Here is a 25,925-nt window from a genome sequence, read left to right on the forward strand (position 1 = left end):
CGACCTGCTGCACTGTGGGGGAGCGAGGCAGACACCCTTATTATATTTTTGATCTACAAACTAATCAACACTAAATGCATCGCGGCCTCTAAATGAGACGGGCCTTTATTCGTCACAACATGCAGCAACACCAGGCCAGTGAAACCTCATATAGGAATGGGCTTTTATTTGAAGTTTTACAGTAAACCAACAATGCACTTGTATGTATGCATTGTATGTCACAATAATATATGATAAGACGTCGAATTTCACATAATGCTAAAAAAGAAAATAGTTATTGGATAAGAATTTGTGTAATAAAAAAATTCCAGTTTGAAGCTCATTGTTTTACGAGTCTGTAACTGAGAGTGGGATCAAAAAGTTGCAGAGCTGGGGGCGACTGTGGGCTAGTGGATAGCGGTTAGTGGGCGTGTACATAGGCTGTGGTACTCCAAGCGGGGGGCCAGGGTTCGAATCTGACCTGTAGCTCCTTTGCTGCATGTCATTCCCCACTCTCTCTTTCTCCCTGATTTCTGACTCTATCCACTGTCCTACCTCTAAATAAAGGCCAACAAATTAACGTAAAAAAGAAAGTCATTGAGCACCCTAAAGAGCATTTATAGATGAGTTCAAAATGATTCAAAGTGACTTTGATTCAGTTACACCACAGCAGGAGACGTTTTAAATGTTCATTTATAATGTATTGTTTAATGTTTGTTTTAGTTGTTTAATTCTTATCTGCTGTGCTTCATTTCTGAAGCTGTGTGATTTCTTTGCCATAGACTCATAGAAAAATCAATCTTACACTTCAGTGTGACTTCACATTCAGTCCTGGTTTACTGAAGGTTAAATGAATATATGTGTCAAAGGCCTTTGAATTCAATAAGGGAGACACAGGTCACTGTTGGATGTTTGTCTGTAAACTGAACATAGGCTCATTATTTATACAGACAGGTACACGATTAAAAGCATGATGCAGCCACATAAATCAGTGTGGACAGCAGGTACCTGTTTGAAAACTCTGCAGATGCAGACTGATCCGCAGTGATACACTGATGCTTAAGCAGCACAATCAGAAACCTCCTTCTTGATAATAAAAGCATAAAAGGTGTTGAAGCATACATGCTGCCACGTGTGTGTAGTGTGTATTTGTGCGTGTGTGTGTCGGCCCGCTTACGAGCCTGTGCGCCTTTAAATGGCGTGTGCTGGTGCTGAGTAGAGGGCGGACCCGAGTGTGAGTGTGAGCCTGTGCGTGTGTGTGTGTGTGTCTGTGTGTGCGCCTCTTGCCTGCAGCCGCTGCAAGTCGCACCGAGCCAACAGCGGCTTTTTGTGCGCATGATGCACCGTGCTCGACGCACCTGTGAGGGACCATAAACCCAACCCCGGTACCGCCTGGTGCCCTCCTCCCCTCGCCGCTCCACACCAACACCAGCACCAGCACCGGACACACTGCTGCTTCTACCCGAAGACTGGAATTTAAAAAAAACTGCGGCTCTGTGGAGTTTACGGCTGGATTTTTTTTGCACTTGGATACTCTTGGTGTTCTGTTTATCTAAGGTCAGTAGCGTCGTGTTTTTTTGTTTTTTTTTACTCCAACCTGTTCATGTTGCTTGTCCGCGTAGAAAAAAAGCTTCTGAATTTGATTTCATGGGGGCAGAAACAGGAGAAGGTTCCAGAGGAAATGTGAGGCAGGAAGCCTGGACTCCGCACGGAACTTGCCACTTTTGACAGGACTTTTTCCTGTTCCCCGGAACGGTGAACATATCGAGCCGGAGCAGGTGGGTGTCTCCGGCAAAGGGAAGCGGCGTTTTTGGGATTTAAAAAAAAAGGGAATTCTTACGTTGATGGCCTTTTAATTCCCCCGGTGGAACAGAGAGAGAGGTACAGTGACAGGCGGGTGTAGAATTACGCACGTCTTCCCCGCTGCCCTGAGCGATGTTTACTATACGAATTATCAATTATAATTTAAATTGTATCATCAAATGCAGTCGTGCATCGTTTAAATCCGCGTCTGCATCAAATATTAGGAGCATTAAGCGTAAAAAGAAAAAAGACTTAAAACGCGACATGCAGTCTCCCCTTCACCTTTTTTTTTCGGATGATGAATAATGAATAACGTGAACGCCAGGTGTCCGGTGTCCACGCATTGTTTTCGTCGGCAGCTTCATGTTAAAATGTCAAACAAATGCGCCCTGACACGACGCGCGCACATCACCTCTCCACACACGAGCACATACACTCTTTAAATATAGATGCATATTTTGATGTAATTCGACCATTGGGTTTGACATGCAGCAGTCTGATACATGACCTTCTGTGTAAACGCAGATGGACAGCGCGCACCAGCAGGCTGCACACTTCCTTCCTCAGCATGCAGACACCATCACATTCCTCCATTATCCTTCTTCCTCTGTGTGTGTGTGTGTGTGTGTGTCTGTGTGTCTATGTCTATGCGTTAACAAAAAAATACAGTTGCAGGCTGCTGTTTCACATACATTTACCGCATTGATCAAGCGGATTCTGCTTTTTTTCTTTTTTGAAATCCCAAACGATATGTTTGAAAAATGTGATTCTACACATCATCTTGTTCACGTTGAAATTCGCTCAAAATATTTAAAATAAATAAGAAACATCAGCAGTAATTATTACCACGCGACATTAGAATGATTCCAACGAGGAAAATAAAAAATGACATTTTATTGTAGGGAGGATTCTGATGATTTGGATTATTTCGGTTCCCTGGTGGATCAAATGGCGTCCGCAGGGACATGAGGGAGGTCTGCAGAAATGTGACTGCTCTGCTCCCAATAAACTGCATTTCATGCTGCCCGTCGAGCCGGCAAGTTTTTTTTTTTTTTCCTCCTCTTTGAGCAATCCACATTTTAGAGAAAAAAATCCTGAGCCTCGGCCTGCTTTGTAGATAAGACTGAAAAATCCATTTACAGACGAACATTTTAATTTAAACGCGCCCTGCCTTCAGTTTGTCGTTCACACTGCGACGAATGCTGGATGTCCCATTTTGTGCAGCACATTTGACAGTTTTAATTGCAAGAAAAAGGCCTTGTGCAGTGTGTGTATGCAAATAAAAACCACAATCTGCTGCAAAAATAAACAAGAAGTAAAGGCCTCAACCTTCAGTAAGTGTGACGCCTTTTGATTCATATCTCGTCTGGAGAAAAAAAAAATCATCCGCTCGTTTTAACTCAAGAGTCCAAATGGGTGCGAATCCACCAAAGCAGGAGGATGACAATTATACATTTCTTCATCGCTGCAGCACACATTTCGATGTGTCGGATTTTAAGAGTTAATAGGATTAGATGATTCTTGTGCATTTATGCAGAGGGAATTCCTAATCAGACTTTTTCAAGCAAAAAAAAAAAAAAATGTCTTGAAAATGGGCGTGACCCAGCCAGGGAATGCGTCTCTTTTTCCCTGCAAAGGGCCTAAAGGTGCTTCAACACCTGCAACCACAAAGCTTTAGATAAACATTTCAAGCATCTTAGCACCAACAATATGTAGCCTATAGGTTTTATTTGGTGTAGGCCTCGTTAGAAATGAAAAGGCCTTTTAATGTGGATCATATGATTGTAAAGATTTTTTTTTACCATCCCTTCCTCCTTTTTAAAGATATCTAAGCTGAATGCTAAAAAAATAAAACAATCAGACTGAATTAAATATGATGTAATACATGCTTTCACTTTTCAAAACTCCCCGGTTATAAAATCAAAATATTCAATCACTTCTAATCCTCTCTTTTCTGACTTTATATTTACATGCACGGTGCGTATTTTCTACAAAATAGTATGACCCTCCCTCCCTCTCTCATCTCGATTTAATGTTCCATCTCGTCTTCTTCCTCTCTATATTTAAGGTTGGGTGTAGTGGGTGGGTTTGGGGGGTAGGATGGAGGCTGTTTTGGGTAATTTGGCTGTCCTGCTTTTTTTTTTTTTTGTTCTGGTTGGCAGCCGATTAACTGCGCTGACAAATCAGGCGCAAAAAGCCAAGGGCTCTCAAGGTAACACTAATCCCTCTGGGCGGGGAGAGGCAAATATTACGCAGGATTGTAGGGAATGCTCTTTTCCTTTATGTTTTCTTTGCTGTGCCGTCTTTACAGGCGTCCTTTGAAAGTACGATGCTGGAAGAAAAATGAAATGATCATCTTTTTTTTTTTTGCTGCAATTATTTCAGATGTCTTCAGGCCCCAAAACGCACAGGCGCGTGATTTCATGCACAGTTAGATTTCGGCAGGTCGAGCAATTAGTGTGTGAAATAGAAACACAATTAAAATGCAAACAAAACCGTTATAGAGAGAAAAAAAAAGGTATGCGGTGTGAGGTTACATAAACTGCTGCTGGTGAGAGAAAAAGGCGAGGTATTTGTGGGTGTGTTCACTGGTGGAGTGTGTGTAGTGATTCGTGTGTAGATAGAAATGTGTGTGTGTAGCAGCTTTTGATTGTCGTGTGTAATTTTTTTTTCTTGTGTCTGCAGTGATTTGTGCACGTGTTTTTAAATTTTCTGGTGTGTATTTTACGAGTAGTGTAAAAGCAGACATTGGTGTGTAGATGTCTGCTTGATGCAGGCGTCGTGTGTGTGTAAGAGAGGGTGTGTGTGTGTGTGTATATGTGTGTGTGTGCGCGCAGGCGTTTGTGGGGTGCTGGGTGCTCTCTAACTGGGTGATGTAATGCCGTGAAGGGTGCTGCAGCAGAACCACAGAGCCCAGAGAAGGCGTGTCCTGCCTGCAGAGTAGCCGATAACAACACGGTGCCCACGCTGCACCCGCCGCCAAACCAGCGCCAAAATAACACGCTCCCACGCACACACACACACACACACACACACACACACACACACACACACCCGCCCTCACTCTTACTCATCTTCCTCTTATACATTTATGCTACCTACGTTTTCCATTAGACTGCTTCAATTTCTGTACGTAGAAAAAAGGGGTTCCTCTGTAGATAAATCCACGTTTGCTTTTTTTTTTCAAGCAGCTGCTGATTTTTGTTGAAGAAAAAAAAATCCAGTCTTGCACCTAAGCTGTCTCTTAATCTGCTGATAAATGTCTTCTTGTCTTCTTGAATCGATACCAGCGTTTTTGATACTGGTGCTTCTTTGTAAAGATGACTGAATAAAATAAAGGACATGGTTTGACATTCAGAGGTATTTTTTTTATTGTCATGGATTGTTGCTAAACTGGGATTTCTCCCTTTAATATTTCTGCTCGTGTGAGGCATGGTCCAGGTGTCAGTGTAGGATGAAGGCCTGCACGATGTCGAGAGTGGATTTTTACGATTTTTGGATCACAGTGACAGAGAGCGTTTTTTCATGTTACGCCCTCTCTCTGCAGGGTCTTTCACATGTGATATGAAACAGCAAAAAAAGATGGATATCGATCAGCCTTTAAGATGGTGGCTACATTTGTGCTCTGTGTACCTAGAAAGGTGTGTGTCAGGCTTGAAGTGTGTGTGTGTGTTTCAAACGTGATCTAGAGGAAGAGGAGTGTCAGGGTGTTTTTTTGTGAGATGCATGAGTGGGAGCGGATGAGGTGGAACGTCGCCCCCCCCCCCCCCCCCCCCCCCTAGCTTTCTCTCTCTCTCTCTCTCTCTCTCTCTGTTTCCACCCTTCTTTCCTTCGTCTGTCTCCTCCTCCTCTACCTCTTCCTCTTCCTCCCTCCTCTGTCAGGTTGAATGTCCTGGTCAAATGATGTCGGATTGTATACGACTGCAGCGCCAGAGACATGCAGAGGAAAATGGCACCTCAGTGAATGTGATGTGAGATGCAAACTGCAGCACGTTCAGAGGCCTCACACTGAGCGACTTGAGGAGATCAGGAAAAATCTCAGCCAGCTTGTTCTGTAGATTTTATCTGCAAGCCGTGGAGGACATTTTGTCACTGCGCCTGGACACAGTTTCTGCATCTGTCTGTGTGTGTGTTTGTGTGCAATGTGTGAGTGTGTCTGATGAGGGCACCTGCTGTAAAATGACTGGCAAGTGACATCCATTTAAACACAAGGGGCCTGCCGGTGGGTTGCTTTTATTTGCATTTACAAGCACACACACACACACACACACACACACACACGCCGCCGTCTCAGTGTGTGTGGTTTTTAATAGGATCCAGAGTGCCGCTGCCTTTTGTCAGTGTGTGTATGTGGACTCGTCCCTGTGGGGTTGGTCAAAGGAGCCTTTCACCGAGAACAATGATCCATGCCGTTTAGCCTTTTAACCCCTGACGCTCCCCACACTGCAACAAAAGACACACGCACGCACACGCACAAAGACATGGACACACACATTGTAGAAAACTGAAAATAATGCCAGAACAAGTTTGCATTTGTAAACACGGGTACACTGCATGAGGAGATGGTGTGTGTGTGTGTGTGTGTGTGTGTGTGTGTGTGTGTTTATTATCAGACACCCATCAGCTGAAAAAAGGTTGTAAATATACGTCATGCAAAGTAACTCAACACAAGCCAGAGTGAACAGAACAACACATATATTTTAATAGTCCAAAAAAAGACAAACAAAATAGCTTAACTTTGGCTTGAAGGTAGCCTGGCAGACATGAGTCAGGCTTTTTTAAAGGCCAATCCTGACGTGGGTAAAGACTGGCGCTGCATGACGCAGATATTTTGGTGCTATTTTCAGCACTTCTTTTGAAACTCAACAATTAGAAGGGTACACGTGTACTGTGGGAAAATGCAAAGAAGATGTCAACCATTTTTAAATGAAATCTTTTATACATACAGTAAAAATCATGTTGCAGTTTAGTGATTTTTTGACAGCTTAAAAAAATGTGTTTGATAATCAAGAAAAACTGCCTCCTCAGTGGAGCTAAAATAGCATTTTTTTTAAATGACATTAAAATAATAGAATAAAACCAAATAATGCTCCAAACAGTCATGGATAAAATGCTACTAAACCGTGCGTTTAATACTCAGGCGATCGCTAAGGAGGAGTGTCTGTGATGTCAGAGCTGGACAGCATTGATTGGCTGATATCTCGTCTTTAAGAGCGAGTTGATAAGCAGCTCAGTGTGAAACGATCTGACCTGCAGGCGGTGAACAGAGTCTGTGCGAGGGTTGATAACACATCAAAATAGAAAAAAAAAATCTCATGGTTGATTGTTCGTAGAGAAGATATCTCTTTAATGTTTGGAAACATTTTCAGGTATTTCCCTGCTAAACACAGTAGGCTTCACTAAAAAAGGAGATGCTCATATGTGCTATGAATTATTTTTTAATTAAGGAATGAGAATGATTGGATTATAGTGGAAACAGACAGACACACATTTCTTTTTCCTTTTTGCTGACCAGCCAGTCTCTGTGTCTACAATAGCTGGATCTCATCCAAACAAGGCCAGATGATGAGAGCAGGAATAATAGCATCCCCCTAATTCTACATCTATTGTAATTATTGCTTTATTTTGATACACATTTCAAAATAAGATCAAGATAAATAATTGTAAAAGATCCAGAAGGCCTCCATGATGACTGTAAATCTGCCTCTTTCTGAAAGATCCTGTTGTCATTGATGCAGATCTGTTTAAATTGTTTGCTTCTTTTTATTGCAGTGCATGTTGCAAATATTTAATTTTGAATGTGACACTGGAGCATGTCAGTAAATGATGATTGGCGCTCCTAAACAGCTGGATAACAAAAACCTCTTTTATTGGCTGGTATTATCCAGGTTCATGGCTCAAGAATCAGATGTTTGATAAAGGTACTAACAGAAGTGATTCAAAAAGGTGAGGAATCTGGGGCTCCAGTGGCCCAGCGGTTATGTTGCACCCCATGTGGGAGGCTATAGTGCTCAAGTGGGTAGCCTGGGTTTGAGTCCGGCCTGTGGCTTCTTTCCCACCATGTCTTTCCCACTCTCTCTCTCTTCATGGTTTCCTGCTCTATCCACTGTCCTGGCCAATAAAGGCGATAAATCTTTATCTGACATGTTCACAAATAATGTCAATTTATTTAACCCCAAATTGTGTTTTTTTATGAGATTGACACAAATATCCAATTGTTGTTTGTTTATAGTAAGATGACATCATTAGAAACCCTCTTTCAAATAACAAACTAATGAGTTTAACCCTTAGAGCTCTGCAAGAGAAATATTTGCTTTTCTCCATTTTTTTTTAAACAAATAATTGTTATTTACAGACATACTTTTTGCTCTCTCTTCTTTAAATGACTACGACCACATTGTAGGTGATGTAATTCAATAAATAGTAGTAATTGCTTAAAGCAGTTCTTCTCAGGTTTTTGCAGTACACTTTTAGAAGTACTGGTTTATTTGTGATTAATTTTGTTGTAAAATAGAAATCTAAGTTTTCAGATAAAGTTTAGCTCAAAATATTAAACAGCAAAAATAGTTTATGACGTGTATCTCTCACTCAATACTTTTTCTGTGATCTACTTCATGGGGATGGTGGGAAGTTTGTTTGCTATTTTTTTATAGTTTATTTGACGTCGTCATAGAGGCCCAAACTGAGCATTTCTTAGAGTATTTTCAAATAATTAACTTCCCTGTTTTAAATACAGACTAAAGGTTATGTATGTTTTTAAATAATGTTTCAATGGTTTTTATTTTAGAGCAGCTTAAACAGGATTACCCAAACAAAAATATCTACATTTTCAGAGCGTTAGGAACTATTATGTGATATTAGAATCATAGATTGTCATTAGTATTCAATTGGTAACAACAGAAAAGATTATGACTTGCAATGGCAGTACAACAAATGTTGGCCTCCCAAATAGAAGAAGAAGAAGAAGATATAGTCACAAAGAGAAATGACTTCTACTCTCTGTTATTGAGTCATGCTTCACACACACAGGCTGAAATACCCACACATGCACAAACAGGATCTTATGGACATGCACCAGTAGAGAGATGTCAGAGTGAGGGGGCTGAACATGAAAGAGCGGGGTTTCTGTGCCTCGCTCAAGGGCAGCTCGGCAGCGCTCAGGAAACTGGCACATCTCCATCTACCGGACCAATTTCAAGACTTCATAGCGGGACTTGAACCAGTGACACTCCAAGTCACCCAAAGGCTGCCACATATTTGAGAGGCACAGCACAACAGATTTGTTTTAATTTAGACAGATACTGTAAACTATAACATTTTACCAGGTATCCCCTGTTGTCCATCATGGTGGGAAGTCTCGTCTCCAGTTAGTCCAACCTTTACTCTTACACTGTCAAGAAAAGGACAGGCCAAAAAATCTTCATGTTATCTTGTCAAACTCGACTGTAACAAGTGATGGCTTTGACGGGGAAGAGACTCAGTCATGGTAATGATCTACATTGTAGTATCAAGCCCCTCAGTGATGAAATAACATGCCACAGCACCTCCCCTTTTTTAACCATAGAAGAAAACTGTCACCACAGCTGCTCCTGTTGGAAATTAGATGTTTGTAACGGTTGCGGTAATCATTCTCACATATCAAAGCTATTGTTGTTGTAGTGGCATTCATTGAACCATAATTGCTCCTTTTCTTTAGTAATGACTGTTTACATGCAGCTGAGTCATCCTGAGCTGTTCACCAGGAGTCATTTCCTGTACCTGTGTCACGTCCATAGACTGTACATAAAATAACGTAGTCTCAGCAACGTCAGCCATTGGTTTTTTGAAGAGGTGTTTTGAAGCTGAATGATGGCTGCCACCATATTGGAAATTCTGATCTACTTAACTTATGATCAGTCTAGAAACAGATTAAGAGGTGAATCGAAGGCGGGCTTAAACCTTCTGGCAAACGGCTACAGCACGCCTGCCTGTATGTCAACTCAACCCCGCCCTTAATTATGCAAAAAATATCCTCCCCTTGCTGTAAAAATGTATATTTTAATATGGTACCTAATGGGGATTCATTAGCTTTTACTGCCAACCTCAAGTGGACACTCAGGGAATGGCATTTTGTTTGCACTTTTGCAATTGGCTGCATGTTCCAGTACTATAGGTTGCTGCTTGGTGACCTTGTTTTATAATTGCCCCGCCCCTTTAATAGACTAGCGGCAAGTTCTGCGACTGCTCATTCAACATTGACAGAACAGTCTGTAGGGTTATGAGGGGGTTAAGAGTAGACGTGCAGCACAGAAGCCAAATGTTAAAAAAGAAGTTCTGACAAGATATTCTCTAATCTCCAGCCGAACTGCTGCTACTCTCTCGTCTACTCTTTTTTTTTTTTTTTCCCCACATGACTGTGTAACTCAAGTCTGGAGGAGTAAGTCCAGGCAGTTGTTGTAGCCTCTCTTCCACAGCTCTCGACTGTGTCAGTGGCAGAAGTAGATTGACTTCTCAAGATTTACTGCACCTCCACGGCTACATCAGCCTCCTCTGTGCTGTGATATATTGCTACCTGCAGCTGTCAGAGGTTTCTCCTGACTTGTTAACAGCTTGTATATGAAAATGTTATAGCATTAAAATCCCCAGTTGAGTCCCCATAGACTGTAGAAAACATGGATGTGGTCTCACTGTTGTCACCTATTGGTTTGTAGAGAGGTGTTTTAAAGCTGAATGATGGTGGTTTCCATGTTGAAAATGCTGACTACCTAACATTTGAGCAATCTAATAACAGGAAATGGTTGCAGCTGACAGCAACGTGCCCGCCTGTCAGCTCACTCAACCATGCCCCTAATTATGCAAATATACGTATAGTGGTTAGGCTAAATAGCAACAAAGGGCGTCGTCTTGGGATGTCTGACTCTTTTGCTTCACTTTGTCATTGCTGCATATGGTTGAAAGCCTACAACCAGACAGATAAAACACACACACACATATATATATATATATATATATATATATGTGGGTTTTCAACAAAATATTGCAGATTTTTAAAGCCAAACATCTTCCAGACAGCAAACAGAGCTCCTCTCATGGCCACAAATTCATCAAGTCATCAAGTCAGGCTTCAAGTCAGTCAAGTGGCTTTTTTATGCAGATCTTTTAAAGAAAGTCTTGTTTTTCCAGTATTTGATCGAGACAACCTTCTTTTCCAGAACAAGCTGTGTCAGCCATGCAGAAGAAATCTTTTTAAAAAGTGATGGCAGGGAATGTTTTACTCAGATGTTAAGAAAGAAAAGTTAGCACGTTTCTTGAAAAGCGTACACACAAAGTGGAAATGAATTTCAGGGTTTTGAGGTAGAGATTGTTTTGCTAGTTTTGAAAAAAACAGAATGACATTTTTTATAAACAAAATATAACACAGAGCCACTTAATATTTAGTGTTTCGTTTCCTCCTTGTGTTTATCTGTGTGTGTGCAGAAAGCTGTCTCTCAGGCCTGTCATCAGATAAAGGCCGACTGCCTGACACTGCCATGAGAATAATGGGCTCATTTACACAGCTGATGACCGATAAACAAAAAAGAAAAACCTTTTAGGAGAAGAGAAGAATGCAACAGTATCAAAGGCATTTTTAATTAGGATTACTGGCTGTCAGTAGTGCAGCCTCTGAACACTACTAAAATACAGTCAAGCTTTTCTTCTCTCTAAGAAACTGCATGCTCAATATGTGTCCCATTTGTCTTCATTACATCAATATCCACATGTAATTTGTGTTAATTGTACCATCCATCAGGGCTGTCGCTCCCTCAGAGGACATACAGATCACATCCTAAGTATTATGTTCCGGGGTTTTGAGGTTGTTTGGAACATGTTGGGACACAAGTCTCGTACAAACAGTTAGAAATACTCCTAGACACATACAAGTCCTTTTTTTTGATAGCATCTGTAAGGAAGTTTCAATTTGTGTTGATTTTGGTGGCCCCTGTGGACAAAATGGGTAGAGTTTTCTCAAATTTATACAATCTAGTGTTAAGATGTTTTGTGAAGATTGTTTTAGATTTCAAACGTTCCTGATGTGCTGCTGTCTTTTGGTTTAGATTGAAGAAAGGACTGCAGAATATGTTATGTAGTATTAGTTGTAAAATCGATGCTAAAAGACTTAATGTAATCTTCTTCTCTCTCCGTTTCTGACAGTGATGGAACTGAGGCCGACCTGTGGATCCCTCGTCAGCTCCATGTCACAGTGGAAAACATGAAGGAGGAACATCAGCTGGCCCTGATAGCCAGAGAAGTTAATTCCATCAGACTGTACACCATGAGTTCTGATTGCATAAAATCTAAAGTGTAAAAAAATATATATATTCCCATATATCATCTCCTCAACCCGAAGGAGGAAAACCACAACTCCTGCTGGACAACTCATTAATGTGTTTGACTATAAGACTGTTAATGACAACGACTGTTCTCTTGCTTCTGCCCTTTTCCCTTCAAAAACATATTTTTATAACAAATATATATGTCTGCACTCAGTGTGGATAAAACTGTGGATCTCTAAAGAATCCATCCAAGCACAACACAATTCAATTTGATTGGATTAATATTTTTTGCAGCCATGGATCTTATTGGTTTTTCTATCAGGCTGCAGGTGTTCCTCAGTACATGTCTGGGACTGGAGTTTTTAGGGACACCAGGTCAGTGGGCACGCTACCTCCGCTGGGACGCCAGCACCCGCGGCGACCTTAGCTTCCAATTCAAGACAGACGCGTCCGAAGCGCTGCTGCTGTACTTTGACGACGGAGGCTACTGTGACTTTCTGCAGCTGGCGGTGGTGGAGGGTCGACTGCAGCTGCGCTTCAGCATCGACTGCGCTGAGACCACAGTGGTGTCCGATAGACGGGTGGATGATGGCAGTTGGCACTTTGCCACCCTGAGCAGGTATAACCTGCGCACGGTGATGATACTGGACGGCCAGGTCAAAGCAGACGAGGTGCGACCTCAACGTCTGTTCATGAAAATCATCAGTGACCTGTTCCTTGGTGGAGTGCCTCAGGACATCCACAGCGCAGCGCTCACACTGCCCACAGTGCGAAACATGCAGCCCTTCAAGGGCTCAATCACAGACCTCAAATATGGCGTCTCACAGCCACTCTTCCTGGGAAGCCTTAAGGTGCCCCTGGAGTCAGAGGGATGGTGCACGGTGAACCCGTGTGAAAACGGCGGGACATGCTCAGTGGTGGACGGAGAGCCGGTGTGTGACTGCTCCAAAACAGAGTACAAGGGCCGCTTCTGCAGCGAAGGTAACACGTCTTTAAAGTCTCTGACACTCATGTGACTCACTCTGATTCTGATTGTAGAAACTATCCAGTAAGTGTGTTTTTATGATTTTTGTTAAAATGAGAAAATCTAATTTTGACCACCAATCAAAGCCTCGCCCATTCCCTGAGATCTTTCCCACCTCCCCTCAGTGGTGCACGGACATCAGGTTGGGAACCAGTGGGTTATCCAACATGTTCTTTTAGCTTTAAATGTTCCCCGATGTTTCTTCAGATTTTTACTACCCATTGGTTTTCTGTGGCTGATTGAAAAGCTGCCACAAAAGTACTTGAACTATATAAATGTTCAAATCCCCATTGTTTGTTTAACTTACAACCTGTAAAACAGCCAAAATACAATATTAAGCAATTTAAGCTTCTTACTCCAAGAGTCTTGTCAGCCCTGCTGCATGCTCCTCTACATGTTCTGCACAGAGTGTACTATGCAGACTGAGAACACTCTGCTTGTTAAAAGGTGACACCTTTTCTTTATCAACACAATCATTTTTTTCCCTGTGTTATATGTTCTGCCAAAGACGTTAGCCCTTTGGCACATACCATATTGTTCAGGAAATAAGGGCCTCTCTAAATATCAGCGTGGCTCTCGTGAGGAATTAAAGGACATCAGAATAATTCATTGGTAAGGAGATCGGGCTTCACTGAAGCCAAACACTTAGAGAACTGCAGCAGTTCAGCCTTGATGTTTTGTGTTGTTGTTTTCCCCTTTGTGCGATGAAGTTCAACCGATTAGATCAATGCATTTTTCACATCACCTTTCAGGAATGTTAATGACCATCATAATCACATTGAAGGTTGCAATGTCCTCACATAACTTGGCTTTTTAACTCCCCTGTCTAACGATTGTTTCTGGTATAACATCTGGTATCATGAGCTCCGCTGCAGTTTGACTTTGTGGGCTTGCTTAGCTCTGTCAGTGATTGCTGTTACGGCTGTGTGGTTGTGCGTGTGCGTGTGCGTGTGCGTGTGCGTGTGCGTGTGCGTGTGCGTGTGTGTGTCTGAGCCACAAAATCAGAAAGCTAATCTAAGCACGGTTTTCCAGTGAGGCGCAGGTTAATGACATCGGTCCTGCAGGCACTGATAAGGACGCCTGCAGAGAGAAGGGGGCCTCCTGAGCCCGCTTTCTTCACCCAATCACAAGACGGCAGGTGTTTTATATCACATCCTTTTGTGCTGACAATTTTGCCTGAGCTGTGTTTCAATCGCTCTACAGCTGGCTGTACCCAGACCAAAATTGATTCTTATTAAAAAAAAAAAAAGAAAGCCCTCTACTCGTTCCCCCTTCTTGTATTTCCTGCCTGCAGGCCAAATGAAAGCTACTTTCCCCTCGCCTTATATAGAAACTTGGATTTCCTGGGATTTGATAAATCTCGAGCACAGAGCGTTCTATGATAAAGCCTTTTTGTTGTGGTTATTGGTGAACATGCAGTCAGCACATGAAATGGAGTCAGGCTGCTTTTGCTTTTTCCTTTACTCTTATAAAAAACTATTGTTGTGTACCTAATTATATTCACAATCAATACACTTTCTTCAGGCTTTCCAAATGCACAGCTACACAATAATCTAAGTCCTTATGAGATGATCAATACCACTGATGAGAAAGTCCCCGAACCCCCCCCCCCCCCTTAATTAATTCAGATCAGAGGCGATTTGTTAGAATGTATTTATTCAGTTATTTTTCTTCCATGTTTTCCTTCACAGCGCTCCTTATAACCTCTCACAAATATGGAATTTACATCCCATTTGGACTGACTCCAAATCCCCCGCACACAGACAAAGGGCCACAGGATCTGGAATTTAAAGATTAGGTTTTTTATCTTTCCCTGCCGGTGTTTGAAATAAAGGAGAGGAAGGGTGGGGGCTGGCGTCGGTGCTTATCCTCCTCTCTGAGTCTTGGCTGTTTTTTGCCTTTGCTCAGCTGATGGGCTGGCTGACATTTAACTGACACAGCGGCCTCCTCGGGTAAAAAATATGTCTGTGCTTCAGTTTCTCCTCTACTTGTCTGTCATGGCAGACACTTGAGAACAGCAGAGGACTTGTTAGTGTGTAGAGTATGTAAAAAGAATGTGCGAGCTCAGCCTCTGCTTTGTCACGACATCAGGCGAGCGGAAGAGAAGCCGCAGCAGCTGACAGGCGCTGCATGAGGAGCCAAAATTCTGATCTCTCCGGGCTGAGTCCTGGTCAAATATATACTTCTTATTTTTATGAAATGAAATGTTTGCCCTTTTATCCAATTCTCTCTGGAAGGGCAAAAATCATGTACGCCCTGAGCACCGAGGTCGTGTATTTGACAATATCGGGCTGTACAGTGTGAGTCGAAATTCCACCCCAACATTTCTACAATCCTTCAGTGTACTCCTGGCCTAATGTGTTGAACGTTAAGGATAATCTTTGCGGGGAAACAGCTTTTAGATTTCTCTCCTTATGCTATCAGACTCCTTTGACAGAGTCAGTAAATTACACGAGAGTATCTGGCCTACCTCAGCATGGATTTCTTAATTTGTATTATACTGTAGTGTGACTTTGAAGTTTCATAAGTCACATAAAATAACACAAAACAAAGCAGATGAAGCAATGGACAATAAACTCCCTTTGTATTTAAAGGTCACATATTCCCCCCCTTTTCATCACGTTTAAATAAGCCTCAGAGCATCTCAAAACATGTGTGTGAAGTTTCTTGTTCTAAATCCACTCTGATCCTGTATTTGATCATGTCTATAAACCCCTCTATTTCAGCCCTGCTCAGAACAGGCTGTTTCTGTGTCTGTACCTTTAAATGTAAATGAGCTGTGTCTGACCACACCCCTCTCTGGAAGGGCTTGGATGTCTCGGGCTTTCTCACTCCATGTCCTCTTGTTTACGGTGAAAAGTCAGACTCAGAGGGCAGAACAAACACCTAGCTGTGGGAGTGTCACCCACCTGGGGGAGGGGTTACTGCCCTTTGTGATGTCATGAAGGGAAAATCTCCAAACGGCCTGTTTGAGCACACATTTTCTAAAAAGTGGAGCAGGCAAAAGATGGAGAGGATGCACTTTTCTCATTATTTGGAGGTTGTAGACAGACTAGGGACACACAATAGTGTTAAAAAAAAAAAAAAGGTGAAGTTTTTCTGACATATGTGACCTCTAAGTTTCAGTCACTGTTTGAAAATAAAGTCTGATGGATTAGAAGAGCAAGCTGTATCAGCTGTGTCATCTTTAACTTCGGTCTGTCTCTGTAGAGATCCTTCCTGTTATGTTGTCAGACACAAGCACAGTCTTAGTCAGTCAGTAACTAAACAAGCACCTTTTAGAGGATTTTGATCAGCTGCTTTCACTTCCACAGTTGCCGCCATTAAAGCAATTTCAGAGTTTCATGGCAGTTCATTACAAGATCAGCCTGCTTTCTCTCAAAGATTGTTTTTAACCCAAAGAAGAAAGGTTATTTCATGTTTAAAATGAAAAGTCTTTGTCTTCTGTGAAGCAGTAACAGTAACGTGCTCTTTATTTTCACTGCATTTGATAATACAATTTAGTTTTTTTGAGGAAGTTACAAAAGCTTTAACTAAATCTTAAAAGGACCCAGAAATCACCCATTAGTCTTCAGCTATGTCAAGTGTTTCTTCCTGCAAACTGTAAAGTTGATTGCTGCTTCTTGTTTTTTCGTGACACTCATGAACCTGTGTTATTGTTCCTAATCTTTCTGACAGCAGAATAATGATTGTGTCCACTAACTCTGTGGGAGATTAAAACGAGTCAAAGGGAACAGTTTTGACCTTACGATGTAAAAATGATCAGGAATCACTTTCTGAGAACCATGAATATCCACATCTAATTATCTACAGCAACATTTCCGACAAAACGACAAAAGATCAAATGAAAAACCCCAAATATGGGCACATAACATACTGTAGATGTGATGACTTTCACACTCTTTCACATGGGCGTCTCTGACTTCATGAAGCTTCTATTTACAACCGTTTTCTGACCTCTGTGACATGACTTCTTTGAGTGCTGGATACAGTTTTATAATACATATTTCGAGCTCTATTTATGGGCCGATACAGTGAAGAGGCATTTGAATGTGTTCAAGTATCCTAACTTTACATGTATAGGCATCTCTACATACAGTGTCCTCCCACTCCATGGTCCTCTCACACTTCTCTCCCTAAAAGACGCACACACCTCCTCCCCGCCCTGCAGCTCCTCTGCGCTGGGAAGCGTGACTCTGTGAGGGCACTGCTGACCCTCGCAGGTTGATAGGCCTCTTTTCCCAACCTTGATTTACAGCCTCCACAGTGGGATCAGTTCCCAGTGTTGATTTACGTCTGGCTCTCTCTCTCTGTCTGCCTCCTGCCAGGCGTGAGAGGTGAGTGGAAGCAGGAAACTCAAGCAGCCCTCGGAGAATTTGGATTGTTGATTGTTGAGGGATAAATAACGGGCTTAATGAGGCTTGCTGAGGTGGATTGCCTGTTTTTTTTTTAATAGATCCGGACATCTGGACAATATGACACATGAACGCATGAACCCACTGACCATTTTTGCGTTTTGCCAGGGGTCGATAACATCAAGAAGATATGGACCGACTGGAAGCCTTCTCCAATTATTTAAGTTGTTTGGCAGCGATGGACTAGTTGTCTTACGTTGGCAAGCTAAGTCCTAGCAGTCAGTTGAAGTTTGCTGACCTGTACTGACTGTTGTGTCAGTGGGTCAAGGATCCAGCTAAACGGCAGAAGTTATACTGGCCAGACAATCTCGACTGAGATTCTTAGCATCAAACATTAAATATGATTTATTTTTTTCTTTTCAGGAAACACAAACACGCACATCATAATTAACACCTAAAACTACTTTCCAGTCCGTCCCCTCCCTCTCCTGACATCTGAAAATCTACAAATTTGAAAAAAAAGAAAGAATTAATCCAAGAGTGAAAATGATGTTTGCAGTTTACGTTCCATGCATGAATATACATGTAGAGAAAGAGCTTTCTCTGCAAGTTTGCCAGTTCATCAATATCCGATTAAAGCAGTGCAAACAGGACAGTGAGCGCCTCTGCTCTTTAATTAACCATTAATTGATGAAGTCACAGAGCAGGAAAAAAGCCCGCAGGATTGCTGAGTTTGTCGAGAGGAATCGATGAAGTAAGAGAAAGTCAGTGATCACGCGCTAGATTAGCCTGCTTAAAGCAATTAACAGGGCTGATGGTAATTCCCTATCTGAATCAGAATGTGGGTTTACTTTATGTTATCGAGGCAGTCATATATGCATTTACAGGGACACAATGTTCTCTCCTACACGGTGCTATTTACTTAATCTACAACTCTAAAAAGGCCCCAAACAATTATCTTTTTTACATCCATGAATTTATATCACAGCTCATGATGTGTAGCGTGCAGTTTTGATTTGTTTAGTTGTAAAACTTACCTTTCATTTAAGGAAATCCCCGTTAGGTGTCCTATTACATCACTCAAAAAAGGGTGGCCAGGTATCAAAACCAAATTAGTCATTCACTGCAGAGGTGCAGCGATTGATTAGTTGCTTTTCAGATAGTAGATTAATCACCATCTAGCCTACTTTAATCAAATACAAGTTTCAGTAACTTGGTGATTTTTTATTTCGCTATAATGGCAAACTGCTTTTCTCTGGGTTGTGGACAAAAACAAGATGTCCTAGTATGTCATTTCAACTTTTTTTTATAATTCTCTGAAGCCGGCGGCATGGTGGTCTAGTGGTTGGCGCTGATGCCTCACAGCGAGGAGGTTCCTGGTTCAAATCACCGTCGGACAGGATAAGCCAGATATCAATTTTTCAATACATTTGGTGATTGAATAATCTACCATGTAGATAACTGTAGTTGCAGCCATCATATTAATCTCAGAGAAAGTAATTTTTTTAGGGCCAAATTGGAAACTTTTCCATCAAGATTTGGTATAACTATATCTGACCCCAGAAACTACAATCCATTACCACTTTGAATCCCAAGTTCCCCTCCAGTAAGTCTGAGCGTGGGGCTGCTGACACCCGGCCGACAGTTTACCAGCTGTATGCCTTGACTCCCCAACGTGAGCAGATGGCCCCGGTCCTCCCTGACTGCTCCTCCAGCCGCTCGTATGTCCATACCAACATGAAACATGGCTGCTGGTGCAATCGGTCAGAGAGGAGGCGAGGGCTGTTACACTGATGATAATGAAAAGAGTAATAATAAATCCCCTGACTCCATCCTTTATCCTGAGGGACGTGTGTGTGTGTATGTACAGCTTTACCTTCATGTTAATAACGCGCAGAAAACAATCCTGCAGCGCTGAAAGAAGGCAGAATTTTGAAATACCCCATTAATCACGCCGCTCTCCCACTTTATCCAACACATCATGAATCATCCCTTTAAGTAATCCACTTTCAGCTCTAATCCCCCGCTATCCTCGCCTCACCTTTCGGGTATTGAATTAAAAGAGAGAGTCATACTCTCACCTAGATTATGCATTCACTGATTAATAAATAAGTTTGTCAAAGCGCCGATGAGTCACCCCAAAGAAAGTTGATCTGGATTTTATATTGAGGGGGAATTTCTCGTGGGAGCTGGAGGATATAGATTTGTTACATTCAGAACACAGAGAAAGATGTCTCCGAGCTCCTCATACAGTAATTGTATCGAGTTAAATGCCGACAATCCTTCCATTGGGAATCGTACCTGTGACTGTTTGATTGGTACCTCATTAAATATGTATGTTGGCTTTCCTTTTTATCCCCATCGCTCCATCTATCCCCAAACAAACACATCAAATCCTGATGGCACAACACAGTAAATAGTCAAAGGAAGTAGGTCAAGATGGAGAACAAAATAATGACAGAGCAGGAGGGACGGGAGTGAATGCAGCCGATCATCAGGAGAGAGAGATTGAGCCCTGAATGATGGATTAGTCAGCGAGTCAAAGTGGAGCAGGAGAGAGAACTGAAAGATGGATTTGTTAATCTTCTCTCTCCCTATTGTTGTTTCTTTTTATCTACTCTCTCCCCAGTGGATAGGAGTATCTCTTCTATCGTTCCATCATAACGGGCACAGATCTGAACGTACAAAACTGTGTTTTCTCCCAACAAATCAACAGCTTGGTCAGTGAACCAGCTCTTCAAAATATGATGATCCAGCAACTAATCTAGAGTCATATAGAGTCTGGAGGCATTATTCCAAGAGTGCACAAGTCATAGTATAAAACATGGCTGTCACCCTTTGGTTTCTGAAGTTATGCGTTATGAAGCCAAACGATGGAGGTCGCTAAAATTTGAAATCTCAAACTATCTGTCAATCAATCTAGAAATAGGCTTAGAGGTGGAGCTAAGGGTGGGCCTCCTGACCAACCTGACTTTTTCCCACCGCCCCTCCTTTTTTCGGAAGTTTTTTACAGTAAAAATGTGTATCTGTCTAGACCTAAATGTGTAGTTCTGCTGGCAAATTTGACCTTTTAATATGGGACCAAATTGGGATATCTTGGGTTTTGGCGCGAGCCCCAAGTGGACGCTCAAGGAACTGCAGATATTTTTGCACTTCTGCTTCGGCTTAATTTTTCAACTTCAGAGGTTGGTGCATGGCAAAAATCATCAAGGGTTGGAAGTAGGGGCCGATGGATGTGTAAAAAGAATTATAATATTTGGGGACAATAGTTTGATTCCTGTGTGAAAGCAACACTCAATGTGTGTTTGCTGTAATACTTACTTAATCCTAACAGCGACCTTTCCTTACATCCTACCAGTTCATTGAAAGACTAAAACAAGGATGGGGTTGAATGTCCTCCCAATGCAGAAAAGTCCTCACCACAGTGGTTTGAAACTGAAAGACGTCCTCACAAAGAAAGCAAAACAAGTCCACTGGTGTAGTACACACACACACACACACATTTAATCTGCTCTAATCTCCTTCTGTCAAGAGTTGCTCTTCTGTCTGTATTTGAGTCCGGAGTTCAATGCTGCAGAAATCTCTAAATAATCAACCGGTTCAGAAAAGACACAGAGGAATTAAAGCTTTAGCAAGATTATCCTAACACACACACGCACACACGCACACACGCACAGGCACACACAGCCATCCTCTCCCAGATGACCATTTGACCAGCTCGTTCCATGATGGAGCACAGCTGACACTCGTGTTCATTTTAAACTGAATTAATATCTAATGCATATCTGATTGACTTCCATCTGCTTGTGTTCACATTAACAGTCTAACATGCCCAATTAGACCCTGCTAAGAACATTTAATGCATCTCAACTCAATTACCTTGTTCCTAATTCTACAACTACTTTAATTCTGTGAGTCAGTGAAGTACAAAAAGGCCACATATATGCATAAAAAAACAAAGAAGCGGAAGGGGTTTCATCATAGACTTCATCTGCTCTGTTAAGCTGCTTGTTTGAAGGAAATATCCCTAGTCGGCCTACAAACCCCCCAATTATGAAAAAAGTCCATCCTCTCCGTCTTTTCCCTGCTCCACTTTTCAGAAAATGTGTGCTCAAACAGGCTGTTTGAGCACACATTTTCCCTTCATGACATCACAAAGGGCAGTAGCCCCTCCCCCAGGTGGGTGACACTCCCACAGCTAGGTGTTTGTTCTTCCCTCTGAGTCTGCCTTCTCACTGTATACAATAGGACATGCAGCGAGAAAGCCCGAGCTAACCGAGCCCTCCCTGAGAGGGGGCGTGGTCAGACACAGCTCATTTACATTTAAAGGTACAGACACAGAAACAGCCTGTTCTGAGCAGGGCTGAAATAGAGGGGTTTATAGACATGATCAAATACAGGATCAGAGTGGATTTAGAACAAGAAACTTCACAGAGCTCTGAGACTTATTTTGACTGGTTGAAAAGTAGAGTATAATATGTGACCTTTAAAACTTTATATCCAAGGCATTACTATACATAACAATTTGGGTTGTAAAGAATTTAGGGAAATTAAATTAAATTTGAAGATGCATTAAAGATGACATCACCAATGAGTGTGTAAGTCACCTTGTCCTCTGAACTTTGCTCAGAAGAAAGAAAATATCTGAAATGTAAACATGAACAGAATTTAAACGACTTCTGGAGTGTGATGAAATGTTTTTACAATCAGAACTGTTTTGGATTAATGTTGTGTGCTGCAAATCTTAATCATTGTGATTTATTGAGTCAAATAAGGTTTACTTTCAGTTGTGTATTCGAGAGATTTGGAACTTTTGAAAACACAATGAGAAAAAAACATTGTGGTGCCTACATTGTACCATTTTGATTACAGGGTGCTCTAAAGTCTTACTGTGGTTCTTCCATGGGTCCTAAGTTTAACACATTGCACAGTTTTTGTCCCATTATGACTGGCAACATGTTCAGAATGGGCCCAAGTCTTGACACAACATTTCAGCCTGTATGGACTATAAACAACACAAGTTAAAGGATGCTTTTTTTATGCCCTTTTATGGTTTTGTTTTCTCTATGATTTGGTACTAGCACATGCCAATCTTGAATGAACGGGGTAACATGTCTCTTCTGGAAGGAAACAGAGAAACTGAAAGTGTGTGTTTAAATCAGGAGGAGATGCCCCCTCCTCCTCCTCCTCACGCTGGATATTTCTCTCTGAACTTCATCTGACGGTTTAACTCCTCACTGTTAAAACCCTGCTGTATATTTATGCACATACACATGGCTGTGCCCTGTGCCGGCCCTCTGTATGAAATATGAAGTGTGTAATAATTTGCATGACAGTCAACATGCAAGTGCAAAGAGTGTATCTAATGCTGCCTTTGTTTGCCTTTTGTTTTCTCTCTCTCTCTCTCTCTCTCTCTCTCTCTCCGCCTGTTCCAGGGGTCAACAACAATATGCCAGGTGAGTTTCATGAATACAAAAAAAAAAAATCTAAATATGATTCACATGACGACCGCAGCTTTTATTTGTTCAGCTGTTTTCAGGACTAGCTGGGGCGACGCTAACACAGTCTGTGCTCAGTGATTCAGCAGTATGAGGCCAGTGGTACAAGCACATGGAGATTAAATATGAAGGCAGTGTGTCAGGTCAATTAGAATCCACGCATGCTGGGTTTTCTAATCACCATTCAGGGTTTTATTCATAAAGAGGAAATTACAGCACAACTTCCTGATTACTTGCAAACGAAAATGCAGTTCGGTGCATGTTTCTAAGAACTGCCATCCATAAAACAGGACGAGGTTTAATGAAATAAGTTGTTCTGATTCTCAAGATAAGTGCCATTAATCCGCAACAAATGGAGAAGGTGCAGTTACACGTCTTGTCTCATAACTCCAACACTTAAAAACAACACAGACAATGTATTCTCACAGTGCACAGTCACCTGATTAAACTAGTAAACAGCTCGTGAAACACATTTTTTGATGAAGATGCTGAAATGATCAAATATTTCCAGAGTGTTTCACTCTTGAGCAGATGGGATTAGGGAGGGATGAAGTGTTTCATTTCTTACAAACATGTCAGTATTTCTTCTGAGGAAGCCTCCTGCTGACTCACATGCAGGAAGCTTTGTGTGTCCGTGTGTGCTGATGTCATGATTTCCTCCTGGAAAAAACATGTTTCATCACAATACCGCCGAGTATTGAAACTAAGAGTTCTCTGTCACTTTTGTCTCTTCCCTCGGTTTCCTCCTGAAGGCCTTGCACACATGATGGCAGAACAAGGTATGCTGCTCTTTTTCCTCTGAAATCTCATTTCTTTTTGTTGTTTGTGTTTGTAGCATGTAGCTGCATGAGTTTGTGTTGCTGTGGAAACTACTGTTTATTTAAGCCTATGGTGTAAGTATATTGTTTCGTACAATGCAACTATATTTTCTACTGCCCTGCTGGAGGACAAAACATGAAAACTACACATTTGGTGTAAACCATGTAGATAGCCTCGTACAGTTTGAAAAATTGGCCCTCACTGTAAAATAAACCTTAGACCAAGTGAAATGACGTTATCTTATATCCAGCGCAACAAACTGTGCTTTTTCAGGTTAACTCGGATTTCCCAATAAGTTGAATTTGACTTTTTAATGAATCTATGAAAAGACGATTTTGTTGGCGTTTTTTAAGCGTGTGATGGGAACGCCCATTTTCAATACGAAATCAACTTAGTCCAGTGTTTTAAAAACCCTCATCGTCAGCGTTATTTAAAGATAAGATAAGATAACACTTTATTGTCCGTTTACATTCAATTTGTCTTGCATTATAAGCTCAGAAATCTTCACATCACAAAGAAGTAATTTGTCATTCCTTTTTCCTCCTATCTTATGTTTGCATGTTGATGATGTCATACTTTCCCACATCACATGCTGATTACGATGTGGTACATTTTGACAACAGCATACTGTAAGCAGAGCTTTAGCCTAGCTGTAGCTAAAGCATAAATTAAAAACACACTTAAAGCTATCCTTGAACATGTTTTATACAACTCATATTCATCAATCTGAGTCTTAAACATATATAAATACACTCCAACAAATGACAATATAAAACAGTTATAGCCGTTAGCCTCATCATTTATATTGTGCAGTTCAAAGGTCAACATCATAGCTTTAATTTAAATGATTACATGTTTTGTTTACCAGACTAGGAGTTAAATAAGTGAACCTCGTAAAGTCTTATAAAACATATTGATGGGTCTAAATTTTCCCCGACAAAATCTGCAGAGTAATTCCATGTTTTCAAGTATCATGTAGACATATAGTCTGTGACATTTGAACCCTGTTAATGAGTTTAAACCTCCTTCTTCACACAACCATTTGTGTAGTTTGTGTCCTCTTCTTTGTGTGTAGCTCTGTGTGTGTGCAGTGTTGATGAGACAATCAGAAATCCCTTCTTATCTGATGTGTTTTTGCATGTTTTTGCAGTGTTTTTTTTGTGATGTACAATTGCATTTCAGTTGCTCCTGTACAATGATGTATCCCTGTGACATGTATTTCTATATACATTGATGTGTTTTGGAGTTTGAACTTATGTCTCCTCCTCTTTTTTCCTCCTCCTCTCTCTCTCTCTCTCTGGACTCTCTTGGACTGTGGATCCTTTCTTCTGTCTCCGCCTTCACCTGCTGCTCCTCTAGCTAAAAGCAAAGGTACAGCTTTTTCCCAATCTTTCCTTTTCCGCCTGTATGAAAAGCGCCGCTTGCTCTGTGAGTGTTTGAGAGCTCTAATGTGTTTGCTTGTCAGTGTCTCTTTTGTAATGCTTTCTCACTGAGGGTGCTTGGATTAAGCGAGTAATTAAGCCAACCTTAATTGAAGGAGAAAGGAAAAAGAGAGAGTGTCTGGCTTTGTGTTTTCTTGCCGTGAGTGTGCGTGTGCGAGCGCGTGTGTGTAGACTGTATCAAAGCGCTGTATGCAAACACACTGTGAGACAGTTTTGTGATGCAAAGTGAACAACAGTCACTGTGGATCAGTTTTCAAAAGAACAAGCGTCGCCTTTTTCCTCAGTAAACCAGCGCTTTTACTCGTTGCTGACGTCTGCATAAGCTGACTTCAAATGAGGACGTTTATAATTCCTTCTTACGGCTGCCTGATGGTAATATTTACAGGACGGAGGCATTGTCTTAAACTTTAACTCCATTAACTAAAGGGATTTTTCGGCATAACTCGTTTGTTGTACTGCAAAAAAAACATGAATTTGGTTTATTTCACGCTGGGGGAAATGCTGCCAAATCAAACCAAAAAACCCCGCTTGTTGCCGTGTTTTTGTTTTTTTGTGGGAGAACCTTTTTGTGCGTGAGCAAGTTGTTTCATGTGAATACTCTGTGTGCTTTCTGTCTGAACAGGTCTCCAAAAAGAGATCTGGAGACTTTAGACTAAGGCAGACTTGAGTTGAAAATGGTGGGTCTTGTGACATGTCTGACTCTAAACCTGCAG

At 41.6% G+C, this 25,925-nt stretch overlaps 1 protein-coding gene across 1 annotated transcript; it reads left to right on the forward strand.

Annotated features, from left to right (window-relative positions):
- The first annotated feature begins 1,220 nt into the window (after positions 1-1,220).
- On the forward strand, positions 1,221-25,629 carry LOC132992781 (neurexin-3a-like). The gene is made up of 5 exons (XM_061062287.1): positions 1,221-1,536; positions 11,953-13,055; positions 22,889-22,909; positions 23,704-23,730; positions 25,130-25,629. The coding sequence occupies exons 2-5, from the start codon at positions 12,371-12,373 to the stop codon at positions 25,261-25,263; spliced, it is 867 nt and encodes a 288-aa protein (XP_060918270.1). The 5' UTR covers positions 1,221-1,536; positions 11,953-12,370; the 3' UTR covers positions 25,264-25,629.
- Positions 25,630-25,925: the final 296 nt, after the last annotated feature.

The sequence above is a fragment of the Labrus mixtus genome, chromosome 18, assembly GCF_963584025.1.
Source record: "Labrus mixtus chromosome 18, fLabMix1.1, whole genome shotgun sequence".
Taxonomy (NCBI): Eukaryota; Metazoa; Chordata; class Actinopteri; order Labriformes; family Labridae; genus Labrus; species Labrus mixtus.

Bases quoted from the DNA above. Each gene is read 5' to 3' on its own strand.
- LOC132992781 (XM_061062287.1), top strand. From the start codon at position 12,371: ATGGATCTTATTGGTTTTTCTATCAGGCTGCAGGTGTTCCTCAGTACA. The intron at 22,910-23,703 runs GTGAGTTTCATG...TTCCTCCTGAAG, and splicing joins GGTCAACAACAATATGCCAG to GCCTTGCACACATGATGGCA. The intron at 23,731-25,129 runs GTATGCTGCTCT...CTGCTCCTCTAG, and splicing joins ACACATGATGGCAGAACAAG to CTAAAAGCAAAGGTACAGCT.